At 51.3% G+C, this 18,905-nt stretch overlaps 1 protein-coding gene across 1 annotated transcript in view; it reads right to left on the reverse strand.

Moving 5' to 3' along the window:
- The window catches only part of VIPR2 (vasoactive intestinal peptide receptor 2), a 69,602-nt gene that overhangs the window by 27,689 nt on the left and 23,008 nt on the right, over positions 1-18,905 (reverse strand). The window contains exon 5 of the mRNA XM_012658105.1: positions 2,407-2,504. Within this exon, the coding sequence (XP_012513559.1) occupies positions 2,407-2,504 (98 nt within the window). The remainder of the gene's footprint in view (positions 1-2,406; positions 2,505-18,905) is intronic.

Below are 18,905 nucleotides of genomic sequence, written 5' to 3' on the forward strand. Positions count from 1 at the left end.
ACGTTTTAGCGTTTCACTCCCAAGTGAGTCTCCCAGTGGGGAGAGGCATCACGCAAGTGCGGCTTCCGGGCAAGCAAGCTGGGGCCTGCTCGCCAGCGACGCTGGAAATGGACTTCGGGGGCCGCGTCACGCCCGATGGGGGCAGCAGTGCAGGCTGCGTGGTGAGAGCCGGGTTTGAACCAGGGTCTGCACACAGCAGCTCAGCAACCCCGGCCTCCACAGGCCTCTCTCGGCCTAGGGAAACCAGGGCCATGACATGCTCACCCGAGGAAGAGACAAGTTTTGAATTAAACGAGCACCTATGAAATGCTCGGTGTGGTTTGTGTTAGCAATTCAAGTCCCCCCTTGGCATTCGCAGGGGGTTGGTCCCAGGACTCCCCACCCCCAAAGTCTGCGAATGCTCCCACCCCGCAGTTGGCCCTGAGGAGCCCATGGATGTGAAGCCGGCCCCCGGATCTGCGCGCCTCGTGTCCTGGGAGTGCCGTGGCTTCGATCTGTGTTTGGTTGAGTCCAAGGATACAGAGGCCCGGCTGTATTTACTGAGAAAACACACGCAAGTACGTGGACCCGCGCGGTCAACCCGTGCCGTTCCAGGGGCACCTGTGCCGTCGTTCCAGCCGGGCCAGTCACGCCCGGGTCACGGGCTGCTGTCGCCCTGCGTTTGGGACGTGGCCTAAGAACAAGCAGCTCCACTTCTCTGCATGTGATAGGAACATGGCAGCCGGATGCTCTCTTAGCTGATGGGGCTGCGGAGAACAAACACTTGCTGACTGCAACGAGTTCTGCTTCCTGGGCATAATCATGGAGGCGACGGGGCACGTTATTTTTGTAACGGATTTTGTGGATCTTAGAGTCGACTCATTCTCACAGCTCTCGGGGACGTGGCATCAAACCCTGCGTCTGATGGGGCCCTAGGTGAAGGCCAGGTCAGAACCCGCCCAGCTCTGGACACCTCTCTAGCACACGGCACGTGCGTGGCCACCGGCAGAGTGACATCCAACGCAGACGTGTCCTTTCTGCAACTAGAAAGTGCCACAGGCCGGTGACCAATGACAGCCAAACATAGAAGACTGTGTTCCATGCCCACGAAACCATTCAGGTTCTCGTAAGGATCGGTGTCCGTACGTGTAATGATTCCCAAGTGCTGTTAGGTTGGCAGTTAACTATGTCCTGCTGTACGAATGGGAAGGAGACCGATGCATGTGAAAAATATGGGTTGTTCAGTGTAGGAAAGTAAAATGAGTCAGTTCACCTCCCTGCATTTCTCCTTTCTCCCTTCAACAATTTGAAAATTTAAAAATAGTAAGAGACAGAGGACAACAGAACAGTAACATTGTCCCGGCTTTTCTTAAGCTCTAGAATACGAGAGATCTTCCCGCTCTTCCCAAAGCACCGGTCTGCCCTGAAGGCACACACTTGTTTTCTGGAAATGACCTAGCACAGCTGGGACGGCTAAAACCGCAAAGTCCGGCTCAGTCACACTCGCCGGGCTCCTCGGCTACGCGTGTCATGGGCCTGTCTCGCTTGTTTCCCTTCCAAGGACGGCCCTCCCGCTGGGCTGTTGCTGGGTTCTAGAAATACTCCACTGGTTATTTCATCAATGTTTCTGACACACTGGCAAACGTTTAGACTATATTTTAGCGAAGAGAAATAAAATATGTGGTAACAGAGTCACTCTAAAATAAGCAGGACAGCATGCATTTTATTCAGCACTAATGATGCGTAGGACACGAATTTAATCCTAGCCCACTTAGTAGCTTTTGCTGTAGAGACACTTCCGTTCTGGGACCAAAGTCTCTACGCGATAACCCTGACCGGCCACCTGTGAAATGTGGTCATTTGTCACCAAAGAGACCGAAGAAGAGTTGGGGGGCATCCAGTCCAGCCTCGCCCCAGGAAGAAGCAGGCTAAGCCCTTCCACCACCAACACATCAAGTCCTCACAACAGCCCTCTGAGACAGGCTCTATTAGCACCCACATTTTACAGATGCACAGAGAGGTTAAGCAATGTGTCCAAGGTCACACAGCTACTATGAGACTGACTCAGGATTTGGACCTAGACAGTCTGACTCCACCTCATGCTCTTAGATACACTGTAGCTTCTTTCAATAAAGCACCAAGGCCAGAACACAGGAGCTGCTGGGTGGCAGGGGCAAGATCCTATTGCATCTGTATTTCACAAGCATTTGCCTAATGGCTAAGTACCTAATAAATGAATTCTTATCCAGAGTCAGTACTGTCTTCTTTCGTAAGAAGCACACAGCGTTTACATTAAAACGTAAGTGTCAGCATCCTGTTTCCCTGCTCCCACCTGGTGGCCCCAACCTGCCCCCGCAGGTGCCGAGAGGCCTAAATGGAAGCTCTGCTTGTCCTGTAGGCACAGAACAGCCCATTTCGACTCCTTACCTGAAGACGCAGAGAATTATGCTTCCGGTTGCGAGGGACATCAGAGAGACACTGTAGCCCAGGGTGTAAATGGCCTTCACCAGAACATAGAACGTGACCTGCAAAGAGAGAAAACAGATCCGCAAGCTGACGGTGGCCAGCGCCAGACGCGGGAAGGATGCTCCCTGCTGACGCCCGAAGGCCCAAGCCAGCGCCCTGTGGGACCCACCCCTACCTGAGAGGTGGCGTCGACACTGCGATCACCCACCTTTCCCCATGACAACGCGAGCAGACACGCGTCTGAGGACATTAAAAACCCCGGGAAGCCACAGCACAAGGCTGAGGCGCTCAGGGGTCTCCTAAGCCAGCCAGTGGCTGAGCCACGGTGTCTCCTCATTTTCATTTTCGTAACAGTTCCTGGTGCAGCGGGACTCGTGGTTTGATGGTCGTAATCCCCACGAGATCACCAGGCCCAGGAGGGATCAGCGATCATCGAGGCAGAGAACCAAGGGGAGCCCCGCATCACGGGGAATCGGCCCTGCAGGAGGAGCATGGCGCCGGCCGCGGCACGCCAGGAGCACCCGCGGAGCATCGCTGCTCACGGTGCGCAGAGGCTGCCTCTGGTCTGCGTGTTTTGTGGAACTAATTCCTACACACGAAGGGGAAAACAGTCCACGATGAATTTTAGCTTTGTCAAAAAGTCCTAAAATCTGTGCAAGTACTACCAAACCTCACTGCTATTTTACAATAAAAAATCTAACGCAAAATACAAAAGGCCACGCTCTGGTTTATCAGTTTTGACTTAACTACAACTTTACTGTTTAATCATGATTGGGAACATCTTACCCCATATTCTTTAAATTGCAGGAATTCTCCTCTTGGGAACTCGGGCCCTGCTCACTTGGGGCAGCTCACAAAAGGGCAAAGGGCAGGCTGACAGGGTCCCTCCTGCCCCGTCCTGCTGTCCCCATTTCACTCTGGAGATGCCCTGAACTACCTTGCTCCCCTCACCTGACCTCCACCCTCCCCTCAGCTCACCTGGCCACCGGCTGTGCCCCTGCAGGGGGGTAGAGGGGTGGTTCTTCTTCTTCCCTCTCCACCCCAGGCGCCGGCACTTGGGGGCTGTTCAAAATGCTACTCCTGTGGGACCTTCGTACCACAGGACCCTGTCCTGCCCCTCCAGCCAGAGGGAAGTGCGTCCCGTGTGGTGGGGACTGGAGGGGGCACAGTCCTCACTCCTGGGGGTTCAGCTGCCCAGACCTCCGCACGGAGTCCCTGCCTTCGGCGCTTTTCGGTTTTACCCTTTGAACCTGCTATTTCCTGTTGGACCCTAAATTGACACGCTGTTCCTTGCATACACAATAAAATTTCTGTGAACTCAAATCCCCATAAAAAGAACATCAGATCGACCAGGAACCTTCTCTACCCTGAGCGTTTAGAACTGGAGACGCCATGAGAAAGAGAGGACCTCGGGGACTGCGGCAGTTCTGTCTGCGTCCTGCCTGTAACGTCCCAGAAGCAGTTTCTTCTGCCCGAAGGCCCCTCCAGAAAAGCCCTGGTTTCTCCGTGGTGCCCCCGGCCCCCCCACGACCACAACGTCCAGTGCAGGGTGCTCCAGGCCCGGCGTCGTGCCTCACATTTACTGAACGAATGAAAAAAGGCACACACGGAGCTGAGGTTTGAACTCCTCGGAAACAACCGAACCCTTTTGAGAAACGTCCTTCAGTCCGACGTGAGTTAGGGGTTAACACAGAATTTCCGGGAGCAGGTTTTCCTTTAGGGGCTTGTTTCTGCGCCGTCTCCTGGGTCCCTGGGACACCTGCTCCTGCATCGTACCCAGGACTGCAGGATGCCACGCGGCGTAGTGGCAGCCTCTGCCCCAGACAGTGCAGCGGACCCGGCGGGTGTCTCCGACCGGCATCCACCTCGCACCCCACACCCCGCATTTTCCCTCGTGATCCAGGACGACCAGGACAGGGCTCAAGAGACGACACTTCCAGGGAGGCCTGCCCTGTACCCTCGTGCCTGGGGAAGGCTCAACGGTGGACCGACACATTTGAGAAAGATAACACTGGTAAATATTTAATGAGAAAATTAAGTGTATGACCCCTCAAATAGTTCAGGTAATCAAGGTTAGCATAGTTCTGACCTGGCAAATTAGTATGTTAGTGCAATTTTAGAAGGGATTTTTTTCCCTACCTTATTAAACCTCAGGAGAGAAACCAAGACTCCCTGGTGAGTTGGACACTGGAGCTCTCCAATATGCCTCTTGCCACATGTGGCTATTTAGATCAGAGTTAATTAAACGCGTCTAAAATATGACCTCCAGTTACTCAGTTGCGCCAGCCACATGTCACGTGCTCGAGGCCGCATGTGGCCAGTGTCACCGCGCTGGACAGGGTGGACAGACAGCTGGACAGACAGCTCTCCTAGCACGGGAGACCAACTGACGACCGTCCATCCCCATGATGACCCTCAGCTGTCAGTGAACGCTCAGACACACGCGTCCTCCACTTCACTCCCACCGACAAGGAACGCACAGGACCTTCGACCCCCCGAGAGCAGCACCTCTGCTCTGTGTCACAGCTCTGGGATCCACTCCCAACGCCGGACCCGAGACTCAGGGTGGGGGGAGGGGCAGCAACCGGAAGCTCGGCCGTGGCCCCCCTCGGACACGAAGCACAGGCGGCTCCGAGCCACGCTGACTTCCTGCTGGTGGCCCAGCCCTGGCAGGTGACGAGTGACACCACCTGGGAGCAATGCTCACCTTGCGATCTCAACGCTTCCGGATTTTCTTCCGGTGGAAGTGCTCAGCCCCACGTGGGTACTTGCATCTCAAGAGTGGCCAACAGCTCTGATCACTACAGGGCTCTAAAACACCAAGATTTCATACTAGAAAGAGAGAGAAAATCCAGCAGGAAATGCACACATTTGGCACAACAGGGCTTGATCTGCAGCTGTGACCCCAGAAGTCAATTCCGGCACTGACTTTGGAAAGAAACATTTGCAAGACCTTGAAGTTCTTTCTGTGGGTCCCAGATCCTGGCAGGGCCGAGGAGAAGGGCAACACTTAACGCTATTACTTGAACTCGCCAAGGAGAAGCAAAGGCTTCGCTGAGGTCACTGAGCAACGGCTTCTGGCTGAGCAGAGCGGCTGCCAGGTGGCCGGGTGGGTCGGCCCCTCGCGTCCTGTCTGGACAGCCGGGTTGAGGCTGCCCGCTGCTGACTCATGGGAGCTTCCCAGGCATCCCCAGACGTGAACAGCACGTCAGAAAACACTGAACTCAAACTCGAAGCACATCGAGCTCCCGGCACCGAGGTCTGAGTGTCACTCGCCGCACCCCACAGCTGAGTGACCTACGCCGGAGACCCGAGGCAGTTTGTGTAACCCCGAGCGAGCGCTGGCGGCCCACGGAGGAGGCCGGAGCCCGGCCCTGTGCAGGATGAACTCCGTCTCCTCAGCGGTGGCTAAGCCGGCGCAGCGGTTTCCAGGCCGGTGCAGAGAGTCTTCCGAGAAGGCCTCCCCCTCTAGATCCCTGAATCTTTCCAGGTGCTGCCTCCCGCCGCGGCCCCCTTGGAGTGCGCCGGTCCCCACCGGGGCCTTCATCTCGAACCCGGGTTTGAGGGTCTCTGTGGCATGGCCTGTCCCTGGAGCGCCACATTCTGTTCCTGGTCATTCTTTGGTGGCTCTGAGACTCCAGGCCCACGCCCACCCCACCCGCCCCGAGGCGCAGGCCTCCTCCCGGCCGAGACGGGGGTTCAGCCAGTCACGGGCACCCCCGTGTGTGCGACTGTTCACGAGAGCAGATGGGAGAGTTTTCTTGTCACGGTGAGTCCAGAGGGCAAACGGAGAGTCACAGGCGCCCCCGAGGCTTTCGGTGAACTGGGATCCATCACACGCGAAAAGCCACACAAGGCAGTTCTGTTTCCTGCGTCACCAGGCGTTTGCTGGATGAAGGAATAAAGCACGAAGGTGATGTCGGAAGGTCAGCTCCTTCCCGGAAGGCAAGCTGGGGGGACGGAGGAGCTCGGGCTCTCGCTGGCGGCGGTGGTGGCCGGTGTTTATCAGGGCAGGGGCAGATCTGCAGTGACCCACAAAGCTTCTTGTGCAGCTAACACAGTAGGTATGTTCATGAAATACCAAAGCAAGGAAAAAATGAGAAATATGTCTTACACACGTCTTCATTAAAGAAAGTGTGAGGCTCAACTCCCTGCTAAAAAGGTCAAAACTTCAAAGAAATGAATAATGTTCTGGGGCTGTGTAAACAACACCAGCACGGATTCAAAGAAAATCTAAAAATGCCAATAACCAGAAAGGCATTTTTAAAAAATCGGTGAAATGTAAGCTGTGAGAATGTCACTGAACCCAGCAGTTTTCAGAGGAGGCTCTTTTAATCTTTTAAGGAACAGGTTAGTCCTGGGATAAAAACTTCCAGAACACAACAAACAAAGCAGAAGCAGGACCTGCTGTTTATGAACCAGCATGAATCTGACAACAAAAGCAGACAAAAAACTCAAGACCAATTTTACTTACGAGTAGAAAAGGAAAAATCCCTAATAAAATATCAAGGACAAAATAAAATCAATTTAGAAGTATGTTAAAAACACATACACACACCTCAATCAAGTAGATTTTTCCCAGTATACAAAGGTGACATAGTAATGTAATTACGATTATTACAACATCCTGCATCCATATGTCAATGACAAAAGGCTTATCTGAATAGACATTCATTTATCCTTGTTTATTCTCTTAATTAAACAGAATTATAATTTCCTAGGACTCATTAGTTAGAGCAATTGGCTCACTGCGGTACCAGAGGACCTGCGAGGAGGAAGCCCCAGGACGGTGTCGTAAACCCTTTGGGTTGTGGAGTTTGACCAGCGAAGGAAAACCAGGGACTTTTCATCAGGAAAAGTGCACGTGAGCACCCCCCACGCACGCGGCCAAGACACGACTCACCGCCGAGGGACCCAGAGCGTGACTGGGAGTTTCCCCATTAATAAAGTCAGAATGTCCACGGCTGCTTCTACATCAAAATGCCTCCCGCGTCGTAACCGATAAAGTAAAACAGGGAAAATAAAAGTTTTTTACACATTGGAAAAGAAGAACAAAAGTGCTACTTGTGGATGGGTAAGTGCCCACCCAGAACTATCAAGAAAAGGCAACAGGCCGGGCGCGGTGGCTCACGCCTGTAATCCTAGCTCTCTGGGAGGCCGAGGCGGGAGGACTGTTTGAGCTCAGGAGTTCGAAACCAGCCTGAGCAAGAGCGAGACGCCGTCTCTACTAATATTAGAAAGAAATTAATTGGACAACTAAAAATATATAGAAAAAATTAGCCGGGCATGGTGGCACATGCCTGTAGTCCCAGCTACTCAGGAGGCTGAGGCAGGAGGATCGCTTGAGCCCAGGAGTTTGAGGTTGCTGTGAGCTAGGCTGACGCCACGGCACTCTAGCCCGGGCAACATAGTGAGACTCTGTCTCAAAAAAAAAAAAAAAGAAAAAAAGAAAAGGCAACAGAAATAATAAAACAACCAAGTAAACTCACCCAGCCTCACTCAGGCTCCACGCAAACGCTAACTATCCGGTTACACCACATTAGGGAAGCGGGCTCGGCCTGAAGCTCAGAACCGGAAGCGCTTCCCCAAGCAGCGCAGAGAACCCTGAACAGGAGACAGGGCCCAGCCCGGCGTCAGTGGCCAGGGGCGTCTCAGCAGTGGGGGAGGCGGAAATGCTGGAGTTTACTGTGGGATGAGCTCGGACGAGGTGTGGACACGCACTGGGGGTCTGGAGGGCAGGAGCAGCCGCGAGGAGACCCCGAATCCGCGACACCATGAGGGGGCTTCGTGCAGTGGGGGAGGGCGGGCAAGTCCGCGTGATTCTGGAGAATTGGTGAAAAAACTAGTCCTTACTTAGTAGAGTCACTGCAAATAAATTCCACGTGGATTCAAGAGCTAACGTAAAACACCCATAAAATAAGGAAGTAAACACAGGCCTGGGTAGACGTCTGCGTCTGAAGTGCAGAAGGACCCAATACGTCTTTAAGGAAGAGTCCTTAAAATAAGTGGGAAACAGACTTTTGAAGACTTCATTTGCACTACGAAATGTATCTTAAACAAAATTTGAAGACCAAAGGGGGGAAATATTTGTAACAAAATAAGGCCAATGTTCTCGGTAGATACAGAACTCTCACCGTGAATAGGGAAGGAAAGCATTCCAACAGAAAAACTGGCAGAGGAAACAAAATTAAACAAAACATATTAATAATAAACCTAGGAAAACCTTTTAGCCCCATTGGTAATCAACGAAATGTAATTAAAGTACTGTTATCTTTTTATTTATTTTTAGTTTTTATTTTTGAGCCAGAGTCTTGCTCCGTCGCCCGGGGTAGAGTGCAGAGGCAACGTCACAGCTCACAGCAACCTCAGACTCCTGGGCTCGAGCGATCCTCCTGCCTCAGCCTCCTGAGTAGCTGGGACTATAGGCACACTGGCCACCACGCCGGGCCTGTATCTTATGTCCGTGAAGTTGGTGATAGTTGAAAACATATACAACTTTGTGTTGGTGAGTCCTGTGATCTGAATGTGCGTTATGGTTTGTGTTTACCCAAATTCATACGAGGAAACTTGACCTTTGTGTGGGTGGTGTTAAGAGGAGGGGCCCTTGGAAGGGCTCTGTCCTCATGGGTGGGATCAGTGCCCTCGTGGCAGAGGCTCGAGGGACACTGTCTGCCCCTTTCTCCATGCGAGGACCAACAAGGCACCCTCTTTACCGCATGGACCTCGAGTCTGCGGGCACCCTGGTCTCGGACAGTTTACCCTCCAGAACGGTGAGCAACACATTTCTGTTATTTATAAACTACCCAGACAAAGGCATTTTGTCGTGTGAACTAAAATAAAATTTTAAGGCTCACCGCCCACCAGCTGACTGAATGGAGCCCCTCGTGGCCAAAAGAATATCCTAAAACTAAATTGCCTGCCAGGAGAAGGGAGGTCAGACATGCCTTATCATGCCCCCCTCCCTTCTTGGGGACATCCTTTGTAACCCATTAACAAGCCTAAGGGTATTGAGGACTAAACTCTGATCTTTCTCTTTTGCTCAAAATTCCTTCCTAAGGAGGCCAGATGAGTCACACCTACAAATGATAAAATCTCAGTAAACAGGTTTTTCATGACGTTGTTTACTTCCCAACCTGATTCTGGTATAACATCATGTAATAGATAAAAGACCCTCAAACATTCCTTTCGGCTAGCATCATGTGATAAATAAAAAACCCTCAAACATTCCTTTCAGCTGATTCCTGGTCTTTGGGACAAAACCTAACTCTTACAGCCAATGGTCAACTAATGAATCCCTAAATCCACCTATGATTTGTAAGCCCCCGCTTTGAGATGTCCCGCCTTTTTGGCCCAAACCAATGTATGCCTCCCATGTATTGATTTATGACTTTACCTGTAACCCCTGTCTCCCTGAAATGTATAAAACCAAACTGTAACCCAGCCACACGGAGTCCACTGCTCAAGACCTCTTGGGCATGGCTCCAGGTCATGGTCCTCAAATTTGACTCAGAGTAAATCTCTTTAAAATTATTTTACAGAGTTTGGTCTTTTTTCCATTGACAGTCGTAGCAGCCGCACCTCAGACAGTGAGAGTAGTAGCTAAATGGGTGTCTGCATGTATTTCTGGTGGGAATACACACTGGCGTATCTTTTTTGGAAAAGCATCTGACAGTATATAATCAAGAGCATTAAAAATATTCATATCCTTTGACCTCAAAACTTGAGATTTATACAAAAGGTTATTAATTAAAATATTAAGATATTTTTTAAAAACCCTAACTCGTGAATGATTGAATACTACTAATGTTTAGTTTTGACCCAATCAGGGATAGGGCAAGATATCTGCTATGGTCTAAAAGTTTGTGCCTCTCCCCCAATTCATATGTTGAAACCCTTAACCCTAAGATAACAGTATTTGGGAGGTGATCAGGTCACGAGGGTGGAGCCTCAGGATGGGGTCAGTGCCCTGATAAAAGAGACCCCAGAGAGACACCCCCCGCTTTCCACCGTGTGAGGACGCAGCAAGAAGATGCCCATCTAGGAGGAAACAGGCCCCCACCAGACGCAAAATCTGCCAGCACTTCCAGCCTCCAGAACTGTGGGAAATAAATTTGTTTATAAGCCACCCAGTCTGTGGTATTTTGCTATAGCAACCGGAATGGACTCAGATAATACTCTACTAAAATTCATTCTTATGACTAGGTATCTATAAGACCTTGTTTTCCTTAAGCCAACAGAAAGAAACCAAAGAGCATGTAGGAAAAACTGCAGTTCATAACTCTTATTCATCCTGTTGCACCATCTTCGTTACAACTTCTTGCGAGGTCACTCTGTTTTGTTCAGAAGTGGGGAAAAGCTCTGAATCTCTGTTTTAGGACAGCTGTTGGAAAACAGGACCCCTCGTAGTTAGGACGTCTCAGGGAAATTAAGGCAGATGTGGGTTCCACCTGCTCCAAAATCTACTGAGGACCAGGATCTTGTGGCTTTTTGGAAAAATGGGTGAATTTCAAAAAGGATAATTTGGAACTGCTGCGACCACTCCGGGGAACATTTAACTTAACGAAGATAGCCCATCTTAGGGGTACCCCTGGAAAGAGACAATGCTTTCGTTGGTACGCACGAGTTCTAAAACACAACAGGATTCTCTAAAACAATCCTTACAACGTGCAAATGAGGAATCTTTAGCCATCTGAGCAGGTTACCTGGACTTATTTTATCTGCTAGAAACACAATTTGGATCCAGCTATTCTTTTACAAACCAGCAAGTTCTGTATTATTGTACCTGACACATGGCTAAAATTTTAACACTAAAGCCATAGATCTGTTTGCGTATGTCTGTATGTTCATGATGTGTACGTGTGATACTTTTTACCTCCGGATGGCATTGCCGAAATTAACATGTAAAAGATTCTGTTCAACTGGCTTAAAGAAAAACAGCACTTATATAAGTATTCCTAAAACTCTCAGAAAAATAAGAGTTAATCCAAATGCCTTTTAAATTTACGTGATGTGGGTAATCTTAGGTAAATAAGAATATTCTTGGTTTAGTAAAAAAAAAAAAAAAGATACACCTTCAGAACTGTCAGTATTAGATAAAATGCAGACATAACAGCTTTTATTATTAGTCAAATTATCTCTATGTTACAAAGTTTTCCAGTAAGATGAAAAACAAATGAATTAAATCAATATAAATCCCAATAAAATACTGAAACATTAATTGCTGAACATCAGTTTATCTGCCTTTGCATAGCAGGCGTGAAATGAAGGTATGTGAGTCTGTCCTGTGCCACATCGAAGAACCACATTCACGGATTCGCCAATCGACAGAACGCAGCTGTGACCAGCAGCTGACAGAGAAATTAGAGAGAGAGAGAGAGAGAATCTATGAATCTCGTGTGGCCACACTGGCTAACATGGAATCGCGAGAGTTTAAAAGTGAGCATTGATATCAAAATACACTGATGCAAGGCTAGAATTTGGTCTTCTCTGTGTTAAAAGGACGTTTTCTTGAACTGTTGATCTGCTTTGATAAGAGATTGTGAAAGGTTTTCTCTCTGCTTTTTCGGTCACTGCCTAGGAAACAGAGATTCTGTGTGTTATCAGAACAATTTACGGTGCTTCATGCTGTCTTTGTCAAGTCTTTGATTACTTAAGCTCCTCTACTGAAAGAGCTGAGTTTTTTAAATAACAATGTAACTTTCTCTATTTGTTTTTGAAACATTTCTCACTTTTTTTTTTTTTTTGGAAGTTTTTTTTCTTTGAGACAGTCTGGCTCTATTCCCCGGGCTAGAGTGCTATGGCGTCAGCCTCGCTCACAGCAACCTCCAACTCCTGGGCTCAAGCAATCCTCCTGCCTCAGCCTCCCAGAGTGCTGGGATTACAGGCGAGAGCCACCACGGCTGGCCCATTTGTCACTTTTGTTAAATGAATAATGACTCAGTCTGTTTTCTTTTGCGATTCCTAAATTTATAGAGAAAAAAATTATTTCTTACAGTTCTGGAGGCAGGGAAACCCAAGGTCAAGGGGTCGCATTGGTGAGGGCCCTCACGCCGTGGCAGGACGCGGCAGAGGGCGTCACACGCAGAGGGCAGGCTGGCTCAGGTCTCTTCCTCTCATAAAGCCACGAGTCCCAGCATGAGGGCCTCATCCTAATGGCCGTGACAATCTAATTACCTCGAAAAGGCCCATCTTCAGATGCCATGTACATATGAATTTGGGGATTAAGCTTCCAACACGTAAAATCTGGGGGACACATCCGAACCACAGCAAATGACTACCTATGAGCCTTTTAAACAATGTTTTATCAATAAATCGTTTGAAATTGTTGACAAACTTGCCAAAATAAAATTCTAATGAAGTCTTTCTGACCTCAAACTAATTTGGGGATTCTCTGGAGGGCCCACGTAAAATAGCACAAGAATTTATTCTCATTCCTTACAAAAAGAGCGAGGTTAAGCTAATGAGGCTCATCTACACGGGAGGAACTGTCAAGTAACAGCGAAACTCCGTGGGCTCATTCGGTCTGTTAAATTGCAGGGGAAGCCCTGTCAGATGCAGGTGACGATTAACCTTGTATCTGTATGGATATATTACTAAGATAAGTGTTCTAAAAATTGCATAAATTTCTGGAAATTTGACATGTCCTGGTATCATGTTGTCAATCCTAATTCTAGTTATTATCTTAAACTGTCATTAACGATGAACTCTCATCAAATCCTTATGGCCACGTCTCGTCATCTACAGATAGTAACTGTTTTCACTCTTAGCTTTTCCGAAAGCTTCTGCAAGCAGCTGTGATTCAAAATCTGAAGATTAATGAAAAAGGCTCTGACAAGTACAGATTCCCGATAACATAAGATCACACCACTGAACTGGGTAAAAAGTCCCAAAATTCTGACGAGACACTGATGGGCTCAAAAAACTGCTAAACCGAGACGGAGCAGAACAAGAATTAATTACACGAGACTGAAAGGACTGAGGTTCGTTAAGCCAAAGTCTGAGGACGCACCAGGAAAACACTAACCACAGACGCACCTGTGCCGGCTTTTCCCAGGGGAGATTCGCGACCTTCGGTGTTCGGGGGAGGGGACATAGAGAAAGGGCGGGGCGGCGTAGTGAGGCCCAGGAAACGCACACTGTGAGCGACCCTGGTCCGCTCAGCAAACTCACGGAGACCCACTCGCCTGGCCGTGAAGGCCTGAGCCCGACTCCTCTGTCAGCATGACGCGGTGGTGGCCCAGGTGACCTGCTCACCTCGACCAGAGAGAATTCAGCTCCGTGAACTTCCTTTCACTGCACATAAACCCTCACGAGATGAGCTTCTCGCCACTTTGGGTTTTAAAGTTTCCCTGTTCACAAAGTTTGTTTTTTGTTCAACAAAACAATCACACCAAGTGACTCTCTGAATTTCCTTTTGACATCCCTAGAAACTAAAATAAAACCCTAAGCCCCCGGCCGACTGAACTGACCCCCTCTCGGCCAAGGGGGCCCCAGAAACACCTTAAAACTGAGTTCCCGCCGTGAAGGCAGGAGGTTGGACTCACCTCGTTATACGCCCCACCCCGTTCGGAGTTCAGACGCAAAAACTGACCAGCATTACTGTTAGAACAGATCATGAGACAGACAGACGCTTTGTGACGACAAGATACTGAGTCACAGGACCTAAGGCCACGCAGGGCAAAGGTTAAACCCCTGACGGACAGTTTGTGTAACAGGTCACCTGAGTCTGTGTACTGGCTGGTCTCGGACTCACAGACTTCCTCGTCCTCATTTAAACCATTCCGAGCCTTTAGACAAAGCTTCATTTCTTTAACCGACTGCAAATCAAAGAATCTCAGAACCCACCTGTAACCCATAAGCCACCAGTGTGAGACGTCCCGCCTTTTCCAGCCAAACCGACGTACACCTGCCGTGTATGGATTTGCGACTTTGCCCACAGTTCCCGTCCGTGAATGGATGACACCAAACCGTGGCCCGGCCGCTGCAGGACCACGTTTCTCAGGATTTCTTGAGACTAAGCTCCCGGGCCACGGTTGCACATATTCGGCTCGGAATAAGCCATTTTAACTTACTTTACGGAATCTGAGGTCTTCCATTGGCACCCTGCTTACTGCACACACGGGGGGTCTGGGGCAGGGTGGGGATCTGCTCCTGGACACACACGGTGCTTTTCCTCCACGGTAGAAATAAGCTTTTCACTGTCATCTAACAGAAAACCTTCAACGAGACCCCCTGATTCTACTGGGCTCAGGTGTAGGTGACGGGGCTCTAGATTCGACCTGCCTCTGTGGGGAAGCAGGGAACCTCCCCCCGCGGAGACTGTCTACACAACCGTCACATCCAGTGTAAGTGGAAACCGCTGCACACTGTTTTCTGACACGTGGTTCTGTGACAGATCAGACAACCTGAAGTCGTCCTCATTACCTGATTTGCTCACCCATTTCCTTTGCGTTTCTGAGGCAGTACAACAGGCAGACGGACAGGCAGACGTATTGGCAGGCAGGTGGGCAGACAGATGGGCAGACAGATATACAGGCAGGCAGGCAGACGGGCAGACAGGCAGGCAGACAGACAGGCAGAGAGATGGGGCAGGCAGACAGACGGGCAGACAGGCAGACAGACAGACGGGCAGACAGGCAAGCACACGGATAGACAGGCAGGCAGACAAGCAGACAGGCAGGTAGACAGACAGACGGGCAGACAGGCAGGCAGAGAGATGGGGCAGATAGACAGATGGGCAGACAGGCAGGCAGACAGACAGATAGGCAGGCAGATGGGCAGACAGGCAGAGAGATGGGGCAGGCAGACAGATGGGCAGGCAGGCAGGCACACGGATAGACAGGCAGGCGGATGGGCAGACAGACAGGCAGGCAGACAGACAGCTATCATGGAGTGTGGCCACAGGCCAGTCCCAACGCAGGGATCAGCAGGGTCCTGGAATTCATGCCAGAAGGTGATGAGGTCCTTAATTAAATGTAAATGAGGCTCCCACCATTCTCGTGCAAGCACAAATGGTGCTACTTCATGTTTATGTTAACTGTGGTGGCCTCACGTGTAGCGCAGAAAAGCAACGGCTTCAGTGTTGTGACGCTGGCCGGACCTGGAGGGTACGTCCCCTGGGCCTGCTCTGACTGAAGGCTGCTGTCCCAGGAGAAGTCTGACCGCCGTCACGCCACATGAGAATGCTCGAGCGCTAAGCCCGCGCTGCCTGGCGCCCGCAGGCGAGTAATCACTGACTCTGTGACCAGCCACCGTGAGGAGCTACACCGAGTGTTCCTTTTTTGGTGTGTCAGAGCAGAGGAAGAATTGATTTTCTTTTAAAATCCATCTATGACATTTCTGAGATAGAGAAACAGCCACCGACATTCTGGAGCTTTTCATCCTACTAAGACCTATTTTCTGCATAGAGCTCATGACAAAAAAAGACAACCAACCTGGCCCTGGGCACCTTTGCTTTTACCAAATATCCCTACCTTTGCCTTAAAAAAAAAAAAAAAAGTGCCTGGCAGATCACCTGAATCTAATTGTAGGAAGACATCGCAGACCCCAACAAAGAGCCTCGCTGTGAAATAACAGGCACAGAACGTCTTTAAAGACAGGAATGTTCCAGACTAAAGGCGCCTGAACGTCACCACAACTAAACACAACACAGGATCCTGCCCTGGAAAAAATGCCTGAAAAACACTGACGCAACTGGACTAGACAATAGCATTATAAAAATGTTAACTATCCTGGTCAGGCGCGGTGGCTCACGCCTGTGATCCCAGCACTACGGGAGGCCGAGGCGGGAGGATCGCTTGAGGTCAGGAGTTTGAGACCAGCCTGAGCAAGAGCGAGACCCTGTTTGTACTAAAAATAGAAAAACCAGCTGGGCATGGTGGCGCATGCCTGTAGACCCAGCTACTCGGGAGGCTGAGGCAGGAGGATCGCTTGAGCCCAGGAGTTTGAGGTTGCTATGAGCTAGGCTGACGTCACGGCACTCTAGCCAGGGTGACAGAGTGAGACTGTCTCAAAAAAAAGGTTAAATATCCTAAATTTGAAACAGTACTGAGGGTATTTAAGAGAACAGTCTTGCCCTGCGGAGACGGTGAGGAGGCGTCCGCACCTGCACACGCCCACGGGGGAGGGGGAAGACAGAGAAAGCGTCAACCCCTGCAGCTCAGGACCACAGGGGTCCCTTGTGCTATTCTTGCAACTAATTTACTTCAAAATAGGTTTTAAAAAGATGCCACAGAGAGAGAACGTGACAATTGAGTTTCCACATCCTCCTGATAAAGTCCAGGGTCAAAAGATAAACCTGGTATAAATTTAAGTTTTTTTAGGACTTAAAATATGATTTTATTTAAATACAAAAGTAATACATTCTTATTTTTGTAAGAGTAGGAAGTGGAGCAAAAGGGCTTCAGAGGGGAGGAGGTGAGGCTTATGAGGGCCCCTGGCCCAGCCCTCAGCCACCCCCGCGCAGACCCGCTGCCCACCCGGCTCCGAACCGCAGTCCCGACGGGCGCTGCCAAGGTGACAGTGAGCAGCTGGACCTCTGCAGACTCCTCCTTCTCTCTTTCTAGTCTTCGACAGACCTCCCTAGTACCCAGTGACACAAATGTTGCATTTCTGCTTTCTTCCATGATTTCTCAGGACCCAAACATCAGTCCTGGAAGTCTGTGCGTCTGTGGCGGAGGGTTTCGCAGCGAAGGCCCTTGCGGCCCCTCGAGGCTCCTGGCAACAGCTGGTGGGGACGGCCTTGCCCGGCACCAGTGCCCAGCGCTGCCCCCAGCCCCCACTGCCTGCTGGAGTCCGTGCGTCTGTCTCCGTCTGCGTCCCCCGCCGAGGGAGCAATGGGGAGAGTGGGCTCCCTGGGCACAGCCCGGGCTGCGCAGACGGAAGCCGACCCTTGCCCGACTCCAGCCGGCCCTGCCCACCCGGGCTGCACAGGACAGACCTCTCGGAGGCCCGAGTTCGATCCCGGCCCACTGAGGTCCTCAGTGTGGCCGCAGCCCACCGTGTGCTGACAAGGGCCTGCTACCTCCGCCCCCTCCCTGGCGCTGGTTTTTCTTCCGTCCCCACGACTCCCGGTCCCGTCTCTCTCCCTGGATCCATCTTGGCGCCGGCACCTTTGTGCATTTTCCTGAGCGCACCGACCTCCAACTTCCGCATTCTGCCGCCTCCTCTGAGAGAATCTTCCGTGAGAGGTGGCACGAGTGTCTCTGCGCTTCCTTCCCAACCCCCCTCCCAGGTCCTGCCTCTCCTTTGTCCTTGCGAAGACGCGTCCGTTTATTTGGAAGGTGTTTAGCGCCGCGTGCACAAGCTCACGTAAAACTAGCGTCAAACTATAACCTTCGTGTCTGGTCTCTCGAGGGGACGTCTAATCACACTTCTCTGTGTGGCCACGTTTCTGCCTGAACCCGGGGCAGCCCCGGCGGCCCCCGTGGGTGGAGCAGCTGCAGCCCCTCTGCCCCGTCTCTGGCTGGCCGCCCGGCTATCCCCGAGCCAAGTCCCCTGTCATCACTGGAGCCGCCCACCCCCACGGGCTGGCACCGACCAGCACTCCCTGTGCCATCGATTCGAAATGACACAAAGCCGCTATCCTTGGGGAGGCTAAACAGAGCCCGTTTTGAGCAAATGAGGGGCAAACGCCTGGGTCAGCAGCCCACTCAGTCCACGCCGCTGTCACCTGCAGGGTCCAATCCCCACTAACGTCCCCCTGGGCAGCGACGTGGGGCAGGCTGCTCGGGGGTCTCTGCCTGACTCCTCCGGGAAGCCCAGGGCATCAGCGCGTCTCCGGGGCCGGGGGAGGTCAGGGAGGGGAGCAGACAGTGTCCAGGACAGAAGCACCAGCGTCAGCCCCAACGCTGGCTGTCGGGGACGGGCGCCTCGGGGCAGTGAGGTTGGCACTTAGTGGCGGAGTTACCGCCGTGGTCTGAGTGCTGAGAGGAGAGCACAGAAATATTTTTAGGAATATGGCATAATATGGAAGAAATGTGTCCTCTTGATGCATGGGAAGGTGGAGACGCCAAGCCGCGCTCGCGGCTAAATTTAGCCGAAGTGCTCTCTCTCCGAGAACTATGTCAGCAAACACGGGAGACACAACGGGGCAGACCACCTCTCCCCGCTGGCCGCCAGTGTGCCAATGCGACCCTTCACACCACGCTCGGCCGCCTCTGACCGCAGGGCAAGGGCTTGGGTGCGAGCCCCAAAGTGCTGGGGTCTTAGAGGACAACTCCAGCCCCGCCCAACCCTGGCTGGACGAGGGCGCCCAGGTGAAGTCCTCAAACCACCAAAGGAGAATTCCCGCTCCCTTCGGGTTGCAGGGGGGGCCCAGGCTTTGATGGGACTCGTTATTCTCAATGCACCAAGTTTCAAGAACCGTGAGTTTGGAGAGGAGCCTTTCGGACGCTGAGCGGTAGTTTACGCCGGTCTGGATGCACGTGCTGGGCTTCTGGTCCGACCAGTGGCATCTCAGA

The sequence above is a fragment of the Propithecus coquereli genome, unplaced genomic scaffold (assembly GCF_000956105.1).
Source record: "Propithecus coquereli isolate 6110/MARCELLA unplaced genomic scaffold, Pcoq_1.0 Scaffold571, whole genome shotgun sequence".
NCBI classification, from domain to species: domain Eukaryota; kingdom Metazoa; phylum Chordata; class Mammalia; order Primates; family Indriidae; genus Propithecus; species Propithecus coquereli.